The sequence below is a fragment of the Sinocyclocheilus grahami genome, unplaced genomic scaffold (assembly GCF_001515645.1).
Source record: "Sinocyclocheilus grahami isolate Dianchi unplaced genomic scaffold, SAMN03320097.WGS_v1.1 scaffold839.1, whole genome shotgun sequence".
NCBI classification, from domain to species: Eukaryota; Metazoa; Chordata; class Actinopteri; order Cypriniformes; family Cyprinidae; genus Sinocyclocheilus; species Sinocyclocheilus grahami.
In genome coordinates, this window is record NW_015506018.1 from 378,558 (window position 1) to 390,372 (window position 11,815).

Genomic DNA, 11,815 nt, shown 5'->3' on the forward strand with positions numbered 1-11,815 from the left:
AGACTTACATTCGCAGAACACAACATTTTGACTTTATTGTTGACTCATGTCACAGAAGAATTTCATTTTTAATCTTTGTTTACAGAGACGGTACTCTGGTTTGGCTGTTGTTTAATGCTTAATGCTGCCCAACCACCAGGTGGCAGCTTCCTGAGCAACGCTTCAGATTGACACTAGAGGATAATGTAGTCATGGTGCAATACAGTAGGACACAAGAGGTTTTCCATGACTGTTTCATATATTAGTTCATATCTCCAGTAGTTAATTTCTAAATAGATTAAGGAAATTAACAGCAACTGCACATCATATTATATTACTGCTTGTCAGAAAACCAATACTTTATATATTTACCATAAACATAATATAAATGTCACACATTTGCCAGACACAGATCAAGACAGCATTAGTAGCCTAAGACTGACCGATTGGTTGAAGACTTGGTTAATCACTATTTGCTTAGCATAGTTTTTACTTTATACACTAACATTTTTTATCTGTGCAGGTCATCAGTAATGGACTAATAGTAACATTTTAGGATAAGTAAAAAAATAAAAACAGATTAAAACATTAAAAGACAGATTAAAATAGTATTTAAATAGATTAGCTCTTACAGGAGTAGTATTTAAGATGGTTGACTGTGTGTGTTCCTTTCAAACTTTTCACACAGTTAGGATTGGTTGAGCTCAGGCTAAGGTTTGTTCTGGGATACCGAAGGTTTTCAGTAAGGCATCACCTCTGTGTGCACTTAAGCCGCCTGCACACATGATTTAAAGGCCGATTTTCTCCCCTCCCCGGGATCTTCTATTGCGTGGTGTCATTACGATTATTTAACTGTTCCCGATCGAGATGGACTGATTATAAGCAAACCATACATCAATGGAAAGCTTATTTATTCAGCTTTCAGAGTATACATTTCATTTTAAAAAAATGTACCCTTATGACTGGTTTTGTGGTCCAGGGTCACAAATAAAAGAACTAACATGGAGGTTTCATAGCGAAGCCATAGAATAACCATTTTTGGTTCTCCAAAGAACCATTTTAGTGAACAGTTCTTAAAATAACAATTTTCTTGGTGTTTAGGATATTTTCAAAATCTATTTTTCACCATAAAGAACCTTGGAATAGAAAGATTTCATGGATTTTAAAGGTTGTTCATGGAACCACAGGTGCCAATAAAGAACCTTTATTTTTAAAAGTGCAGCCTTCACATAGGAGCCTAAAAATACAGCCTAGGTAGGTAGCTCAGATCTCAGTCTTTGTCTCTCACCCATCTGTGTCTCCTCTCTGCAGCAGCGAGCTGTTTCATCATTTTCTCCTTCATGTTGGTGCAGTGGGCCATCACTAGCTTCAACACGCCCAGCGGGTTCAGACACACGGGACTCTGCCCTCCATCATCCTGAGCCTGCGACAGCTCGCTGTCTCTCAGCAGTGCTATGAAGGGGTCACGGAGGTTGTAATGTCCATATCGCTCTTGTACAAATGCATCTCTCTGTTGTGGCTAAAAAATGTCAAAGATAGATAGGAAAAGATAGGAATAAGTAACTGGTTTCTGTTGTGATTATACAGCAAGTTCACAGAATGACTGATTGATACCTTGCATTATGTTTGCATATGGGCCATGTGTTTTTATGAGAGACATAAAGAGAAAGCAGGATTTCTAAACACATCGTGATGCAATTACAGCTGGTCACTATCATATCTATTTTCACAAAACATAATCGCAGCCCTGACCCCCACCCCGACCCCTCCTCTGCGGGCAGGTGTTAAACCTCCCATGGGCTGAAGGGATGGAGAGGGGGGCTCACACCACAAAAGGCCCAGCTGTAGGAGGTGTTGTTCACTACTCATTGTGCATGTGTGTGCTTGCGTGAGGGATGAAATGGGGGGCAGTGTGACTAATGTAGGAGGGATGGGGTGGTCTTACTAAACAGATCAGCAGATGGGAGGCACACACACACACACACACACACACTAAATTCAGGACTGGAATAGACATGTGGTTTATGTTCTGGGTGACACACATGCTGCATCCTGCTGTATTCCTCTGACCTTTTCATGCTGTTCTACTAATACTACTACCACTATTAGTCAACATTTAAATTCCATAGTATTGTGCGTAAAAGTATTGTGTGTATATATATATATATATTGAGACTTGCTTAAAATTACCTTTATTTACATACAGAAGCAGCGGTAGATCTTCTTCTATTGTGACATACATTTGAGTAAAAGGGATTATCAAAAAAGTAATAATTGTAGCTTTCTGACCCTGCATAGACAGCAAGGGAACTACCATTCAAGGCCCAGAAAGGTAGTAAGGACAAAGATAAAATAGTCCATGTGACATCAATTTTATGTTTCTTTGTGCGCAAAGAAAACAGGGTCTATGGAGGGTCAGAAAGCTCTCAGATTTCATCAAAAACATCTTAATTTGTGTTCTGAAGATGAATGAAGGTCTTACAGGTTTGGAACGACGTGAGGGTGAGTAATTAATGACAGAATTTTCATTTTTGGGTGAACTATCCCTTTGAGCTGACTAAACGATTGGTGAAGTCCAGCATACGTCATCAGAGAGAAGTCTGTCATTTCACTGGAAGATCCAGTTGTTATTTTGATAAAAAATTACATAGGTCAATAAAAAAAAAGATATGCACAGATGAATTGTTCACAGTAAGTTAACAACAAGTTTAGAAAATAGATAGGGTGAATATTAATTCAATGCCAGCTTTTACTTTACATCATATGATGAAGGCAAAGGTCATCTAAATATAAAAATGAATGGAATTACAATTAAATGCACATTTACAAACTAATATGCCATATTGGTGAATTCCGATAAATAAAAAATGTCTAATATCTAATATGATACTGTGAATTACAGGCGAAGAATCGTGATCTCATCAGGCTAACGTGTCGTGTACACGATGAATACACATTTGGAATTTTCATGAGCACGCCTTTGTGTCCTCCTTAAACACACCAACGCAAACAAAAACGAAGACTTTTATCTGCTTGATCACAATGCATGTGAGAAAGAAAGTAATATTTAACCAACCAGACTTCAAGAGACCTCAGCTTCCGCCGTTTGCTGGTTATTATCTGTGATCATTCAGTCTAAGACTCAAAGTCTTTTAATAACACAGAGAATCACAGAGGGTGTGATGTGTACTAGGTGTGAACATCGGCATATAGATCAGCACAATGCGGCAGATGTAACCACAACAACTATTTAAATCCAGGCTGTTAACTCTAACATACATTTTCTGTTTCTCTGTATCAAGCAGAAATTCATATTGTACTTATGTCTATGATGAAGCAGTGTGAGTGTGTTAAGTGTGTCTCAGACCACCAGGCTGGATAGTTTATTTGTTTAACTTCAGCATTAAGCAGTGTTGCATACTACTCAACATCATTATAGAAAATTACAGTCCATTTCCAGCCCTAGAGGCTTTAATCTGTGGCCCTGCCGGCCTCTGAGTGACCTTATCCAGAGATCAGAGAGAGACACAACTGAGGGAAACAGATGAGACAGCGGCAAGACAAACATCACTATCACTACTGTTCATACTACAGGTTATATATTTGATCGAATACACTAATTGTTAGATTTTTGGCTGTAACTCACCCTACACAATTTGTGCTACAGACATAAATAATACGATATGAAGAATGATTCACTTTGGCAAAAGAGTAAAGAACCACCTGGAACACTTTACCAAATGCAAAGTACTGTCCTAGCAACCAATATTTTGATATATACTACAGTCCAAAAGTTCAGGGTCATAAAGATTTTATTTTTATGAAAGAAATTACATTTTTCAACAAAGATACATTAAATTGATCAAAAGTGGCAATACAACATTTATGCCAACATTTATGACATGAAATATCTAGAGGCGTAGGCTGATGGGTCGTTAATGCAAATTGATACTCACAGCATTAAACTATTTGGCACAAGCTGATTGGTTCATGTTACATACGCAGCCAATGAGCTTACTGCTTTACATTTAAATGGCTGGTTAGCATTCACTAGAGCAGTTCACACTACACTTTCAGAGATCCTCTGAAACCCTCCACCTTCCCCAGCTCCACCTGTATAGATCTGCTATGGGTTATTATATGTTATTTGTGCAACAGCAGTATGTCTTAAATACTCACAGCACTGTATAGTTCCTGTACTTGCTTTGCACCAGCAGCAATAATCTACAACAATAACTGCTTTCACCACTGGTAATAATAAGAGTGTTTCTTGATCACCAAATCTGTATATCAAATGAATACATCTGTTAAATGAATAAATGTAAATGTGAACATATCAGAATGATTTCTGAAAGATCATGTGGCACTTAAGACTGTAGTAATGACTGCTGAAAATTCAGCTTTGTCATCATAGGAATAAACTACATTTTAAATAATTGAAAATGGCTATTTTAAATTGTAGTAATACTTTATAATAATCTGTTTTTACTGTATTTTGATCAAATAAATGCAGCCTTGGTGAGCATAAGAAACTTCTTACCGACACCAAACGTTTGAATGGTAATGTACCTTTTTTATTTTACACATCTATATTAAATATTGGAATTCTTTAGTAATATATTAATATTTTCCAGTTGTCTCTTCCCATCCAGACCAGACACACACCCACACAAACAATAACAGTCTACAAGGACAGACAGCACTACACACACTAGCAAATGCCTTTCCCACCAGAAATCCAGCTACTATATTTAGCCCTGTCAGTCTCAAGATGTTTATTTTGAACACTCATTTTTCTGCTTTCTCTGCACTATAAAAGATTTCACTGTGCATTTACAGTAAATTACTGGCACAGTTGCCATACTTACAGTAACAGCCTATCCCATAATAGCTCTGCAGTTAATTACAGTTCAAGACATCCTGTAATGCCGCAATCACAAAGATTACTTGAGTCAGCACAGTAATTTTTTGTTGCACATTTGTAGATGAACTGCAACAGAATCGCAACTCAGTAGCCAGTACTTCCTCAAAAGCTGACATATGACTTCAGTTTGTAAAAGAGTTTATTGGTAGAAAAAACAAATGAGACATTCAGCTTTAATGATTTAACTTACTATTTTAGCTCTAAATAATAACTATTTATATAATCCCTTTAAGTCTCACTGCTCATTCAAGGATAATTAATTCGATTATTTACAAGCAGGGGCTTATGGGTATTCCCGCACAGTGGTGTAGCGAATCAGCTCATGGGGAAATATGAATAATTAATCATAACTAGTTATAATTAATTATAAATATTTAGATCCGCTGTAGATATTTACTTGACCTCTCAGGGTCAACTGTCTGTCAATTCTAAGAACGTTAATTTCCTGGTTAAGGGAAATAACTTTCTTACTGTACAACTCTACACAGAGCTTGTAGCATAAATCTGCATGATTAAGTGACTCCAGTTATGAGCAAACAATGAACAACGTCAGGTGTGATACAAGTAAGACTTTATTAACTACATAAACACTTAAACTGGTCTAACTTGACACAGAAGGAATCCTACATCCCTCTAATCAACCCACCAACACACACTCCAGGCAGTTCAGAAGAGCGAGGAACCCCATTGGTTTTCTCTGTGAGTGAGTGTGTGTGTGGAAATGAGTCACATTTATAAGGTAAAACACGGGCTAGACATCCTCCCTAGGACAAAACAAACAAACCGGCTTGTTTAGTCTGTTTGGACTGTGATTTTAACTTGGAATTCCCTATTCATGAAATTCCCCGTTCAGAGACCTGTGAACAGACCTGATCTTCCTTTATAAGGCTTAGATGATGAAACAGTGAGTGAGTGAGTGAGTCATATTAACGGCTGGTTTCCCGTTTTAACCACCAGCCCTTGGGATACTGGCTCCTCCATTACATCAGAATGAGCCATGGGAAAATAACTTAAAAGGAGGAGTAAAAAGCGCTGCAGTTGATCTGGAGGCTTCCAAAACATCTAATGTGATTGGCACTGTTCTCCTAGCATGCACTGCTTCACTACTGCTGGGATATACAGGAGATTCTGAGGGAACTGAAGTGACACACACATACATATACATACACACGCACACAACGCCACATTCATGATCAAAGACTCAAGCCCAAAGGGCCTCTCAAAGTTCCCTCTGTGACTAAAGCCCTTACTGCCCAGGAAGAAAGTCAAATGAAGTCTTTAAAGACACTGACACACACACACACTTAGTATCTTGCCAAGGGCTGAGCAGTAAAAGAGGCACACTTATACACTAAGGCTTTGTTCAGACAGGGAGCAAAAATCTGATTTCATAAATCTGCCTGAAATCTGTAGACCGCAAACAACAGCAAAAAAAAAAAAAAAACATGTCCATGTGTTATTTGAAATCTGATAATAATCAGATATTTTCACTATGTATTGAATAGTAAATGCATCAATTAGTCAGTGGTTTTGGACAGATAAATAAGGCAGATGCACCAGACACTGCTGACAATATCCTTCCAAGTAGTAGTGAATTTACACTATTGTTAAAAAAAGACAGAAAGAGATCAATTAATTATTTTATTCATCAAGAATGCTTACAATTAATCAAAAGTGGCAGTCAAACCGTTGACATTGTTACAAAAGATGTCTATTTTAATAAATGCTGTTCTTCGGAATGTTCTATTTATCAAAAAATCCTGCAAGCAAAAAAAAATTTTTTTTTTAAATCGCGCACAAAAAAGCAGCACAATTGTATATCATATTAGAAATATATAGCATATTAAAAGGATTTCTGAAGGACACTGAAATCCAGCTTTGCCATTACAGGAATACATTTGCGTAAAACACTAACTTGCCTATTGTCTGACTAAACGGTTTCAGACAGAACTGTAAGCGGATCATTTGCAAAATGACCTTAAGATTGAATTTGGAAACCAAATCAGATTTGTGCACAGTGTGAACAAAGCCTATTCACGTGTATGAGATGTTGACTGAACAAGTCGCTGTAAAAAGTACAGATGTGTCTGTAAAAGAAACTATGTATTGTGAATACACTAATATATAACCAAATGCAACTTTCACTTTCAGATCAATGTAGCTTCTCTGTGTTGTTTTCAATGTCCCACAAACTAATCTCATAGTCCAGCGCAAAGAGTCAGCAGTTGATCAGCACGTCACAGTGAGACACCAGCGCAGCTTTAGTGGCTGAGCCCCTCGTCTCATGTTTCCATCTTTCCCACACCCCTGAGCTCATGTGAAGCTGCTGTTCTCTGTTATTAAAGCCGTGTTAACTCTTTAACTACAGCATCAGACAGAATAATTACAGGCCTAATAAAACACACACACACACACACACACACTATATATATATCCAGAGGGAACACTGTGGGCTTCTGTTGTGTGTCAGTATGAGTACACGCAAAAATGAACTACATTTGTTCTCGTTTTGTGGAGTAAAGACTCAATTGAGCACAGCTGATTTAATTTGTGTGCTTATCAAAGCATAAAATTAAACGGAATATGGAGAATAAAGTGAGTAATGATAACGAAAGCTGTAGGGCTGGGCTCTGTGCTTACACTTGTTTAAGTGTTAAGAAGTAATAACTGTTTTTCGAGATAACATTTTTACAGTAATTGTTTTAGTTAATATATTATAAATAAAATATATTTATCATATTTGTAATAACTTTAAAAACATTCAATAATGTATAAGAACATTGCTCTCATATAAAAACATATAAGAAATAACTACCTAAAATTTTTGTATGTAGAATGTACATGTTGTCATGTAGTAATTTATAAATCCTAATAGGATGAAGACTGTGCTCATGAATATTATTTATGTTTCATGATGACCTTAATGGCTGAAAGGAAGACGTTGAGAAGTGTGCACTAATCAGACAGCAAATAAATGAATCAAATTATGGCATAGTTCATGAATATTTATTCAATTCTTTGGGAACTTCTGCATGATCTAATTAATATCCATGCAAAAATGCAATTTTTTTAGGAGAACTATTCCTTTTAATTGATGTAGTTTACATGGTCTGCTCTGGTCCCCGTGATTGTTTTGAAAATCCAAAATAGCAGAAAGTTTTGTGCAAGGGGTTGGTTTAGGGTAAGCGGATAGAAAATACAGTATAGATGTATAAAAACCATTGCATCTATGGATGAATTTGGTTGGTGTGTGTGTGTGTGTGTGTGTGTGTGTGTGTTTTACAGGAATAGCACTGCCTGCCATTGTTCTCCTGTCTGCCTCTTTCCCGAGTAGCCCCAACACACTTCCTGTGGTTCCTGACCACTACTCCACACCAAACACTGATCACATACTGCCTGTTACATAACACAAATCTATACACATACAAAGCTGAGGAGTATGTGTCAAAATATAACATCTGAAATCTCACAACTGCTCAAAATTCACATTTATTAAAGCTGAAATATGTCATTTTTTCAATGCAATGCTGTCTCCTATCCCAGCTTAATATGCAGACACAACTACTGTACAAGTAAGTCTACAACTAGTCTATAGGTTGTTTTCCCAAAACACTAGTTGTTCTATAACAACTCACTCTCAACTAGCCCCATGCAGCAACATTAACTTGAGTTTGGGGCAGAGTTTTTGGTTTGTAGGCAGGGTAAGTGCTAAGGAAACTTGTTTGGCCACAAGCTTTGGCAACATGCTGAAACAAGCTGGAAACAAGTTAAAACATGCTACCAATGTGCTAAAATGTGTTAGCAATACCTAATACAATGCAAAACGTGCTATCAACATTCTAGTTAAAACAACACTAAGCAGCATGTTAATAATATTTTACATTTTTGCATTTAACAGACACTTTTATCCAAAAGAGGAACAAAAGTGTTAAGGCCCCCAAAAAGCCCCGGAAGGTTGAAAAAAAAAATATTTAAATAAATAAATAATAATCCTTAGGGGATCAATAGGGCCCTGCGCCTTTCCGGCTTGGGCCCTAATTAGTCAAAGAGCTAACAATAATAGTAATATGCAATGCCAGGTTTATAAGACAACTAGAAGACAACATGCCTTACATTATGCTAGCATCACCCAGCAATGTTAATAATGTTACCAATAATGGTCAACAATAAACAGAGAACTTTCAGCGGTTTCTTTAACATCTAACAGGATTTTAATGTGGCTTCATAGGGTCTGATGAGTGTCTGACATTGCCTGTTGTTGTGCATGCTTTCTTATGGGTCTAATGTGGTTTGAAGTTGTGTAATATTGCATGTACTGCATGTAAAGTTTTCACTAGTCTTTCTGACTAATAATGGTCAACAATAAACAGAGAACTTTCAGCGGTTTCTTTAACATCTAACAGGATTTTAATGTGGCTTCATAGGGTCTGATGAGTGTCTGACATTGCCTGTTGTTGTGCATGCTTTCTTATGGGTCTACTGTGGGGGTCTAAGGTCTAATGTGGTTTGAAGTTGTGTAATATTGCATGTACTGCATGTAAAGTTTTCACTAGTCTTCCTGACTTGTGTGTGTGTGTGTGTGTGTTGTATGTTGTAACATTGCATGTATTGCATGTATAAAGTTTTAAAGTATAAGGTTTTTACTAAAGTCTTTTTCACTTGTTCTCTGTTGGTTTCTTAGGGGTCTACTAAAATCTAATGTGGTCTGAAGTTATGTAAATTTGCAAGAATTGCATGCATTAAGTTTTCATTGGTCTTTCTGACTTTGACTTTCTGTCTGTCGATCTTAAAGCATTTAAAAGCATTTTAAACATTTATTTTTCATATTTTTTACTTGCCAAACTTTACTTTATCTATTCTTGACACAGTTCAGCTATAAATGCATGCATGTGTGTGTGTGTGCTCTTACCCTGAGTGTGTGTATGACTACATCTTGTGCTTCCAGTTCTCCTTCCAGAATGCTGAGCAGCATCAGAAGTTCAGCTTTACTGAGAGTCTCCACATTCATCCTGCTGCCCTGTAACAAACAAACAGATGAATTCAGTATCTGGGCCCTGAAGCAAAACCGCTGATTTACAGGTCTGGCAATATAAGTCAATGTTTTAGCAGGTCATGCACTGTATAACTGTACTGAGACCAATGTAACAGGATCATACCACATACACACACAGATCAATTTCTCTGGCCTAGAAATGCAATAAAGTTCCACACTTTTCACTCTTGATCTAAAATGACATTTGTGTGAGTCTGGCATTCATGAACATTAAAACACATGCACAGCAGTGTTCGGCGTCTCTGCATTGTGGTCTGGCTCTCCGTCAGACCACATAAACGCAGGAAGCTATTAGCATATCAGCACAGAGGTCTCCAGTGAACGAGTTCAACTGCTGTACTGTAACGGATTCCCTCAGTCTCACACATGCATCCGGTGTGTTTGAATGCTCTTGTGAATAATTTCTCTGTTTACTGCAAGTGACACAGACAGATCTGGATTGGGCTGCAGTGTAATGGACGGTGTTTCCTTAACCATTAAGGTTTGGCTTGCTGTGTCTGGGTTCTTATTTCCATTTATGTTGGAGTGTGTGTGAGCAGAAGGACAGAGAAAAACATGCCAAACACCAAAACACAATCTGTGTGACCACTGATTTATAAAATATTTGTGCGAATTATGATCATTCTGTATAATTACTCCCTTAACCCACAGCTGAACATCATCATCATGACCATATAGTCACTTCACACAATAACATTGTCCGATTGAATGACTCTAAGGGTGTAGAATCATTTTCATAACTGCACAGTTAGTTTCAGGTTTGATGACCACATTGCAGCTGCATATAATTTTGCCATGTTGTTTCCGGATAATATACTTAATTGGTTGCATAAGGAAGTAGTTCTATACACCAGAGCATTTTAGGTACAAAAAAAAAACAAAAATGTGTTGTGATAAACATATGTAGTAACTGTGGTATAATTGATGACGAAAAGAAAATGAATGCACCTCTCAGGTGTAACATCAACACTTAATGTTGTGGCTTTATTAGCATAAATATTCAGAATCATTACCAGTTATCCCTTACAGAGTACCATTCAAAGGTTTGGGGTCTTGTATGATTTTTTAATGTTTAAGTTTCTCCAAGGCTGAATTTATTTGATCAAAATTACAACAAAAACAGTGATATTGTGAAATGTTAATACAATTTAAAGTAACTGTTTTCTATTTTTATTATTAATATTTTAGAATGCAATTTATTCCTGTAATGGCAAAACTGAATTTTCAGCATCATTACTCCAGTCTTCAGTGTCACATGATCCTTCAGAAATCATTCTAATATGCTGACTTGGTGCTCGAGAAAAATGTATTCTTATTATCGACGTTGAAAACAGTTGTGCTGCTTAATATTTTTGTGGAAATTTTTTTTCAGGACTCTTTGATGAATAGAAATTTCAAAAGAATAGCATTTATTTGAAAAATATTTTTTTCATAACATTACAATTGTCTTTATTGTCACTTTTGATCAATTGCTGATTTTTTTCTTAATTTCTTAAAAAAACCTTACTGACCCCAAACTTTTAAATGGCAGTTTACAGGTGCATCTCAATAAATTGGAATGTCGTGGAAAAGTTCATTTATTTCAGTAATTCAACTCAAACTGTGAAACTCGTGTATTAAATAAATTCAGTGCACACAGACTTAATTGTGATGATTTTGGCTCACATTTAACAAAAACCCACCAATTCACTATCTTAACAAATTAGAATATGGTGACATGCCAATCACCTAATCAACTCAAAACACCTGCAAAGGTTTCCTGAGCCTTCAAAATGGTCTCTCAGTTTGGTTCACTAGGCTACACAATCATGGGGAAGACTGCTGATCTGACAGTTGTCCAGAAGGCAATCATTGACACC

General features: G+C 36.8%; 1 protein-coding gene across 1 annotated transcript in view; it reads right to left on the bottom strand.

Annotated features, from left to right (window-relative positions):
• LOC107562782 (CTTNBP2 N-terminal-like protein) overlaps positions 1–11,815 on the bottom strand; it is a 20,387-nt gene that overhangs the window by 2,390 nt on the left and 6,182 nt on the right. The window contains exons 2-3 of the mRNA XM_016247503.1: positions 9,813–9,920; positions 1,268–1,498 (exon numbers count right to left, since the gene is read on the bottom strand). Coding sequence (XP_016102989.1) covers positions 1,268–1,498; positions 9,813–9,920 — 339 coding nt within the window. The remainder of the gene's footprint in view (positions 1–1,267; positions 1,499–9,812; positions 9,921–11,815) is intronic.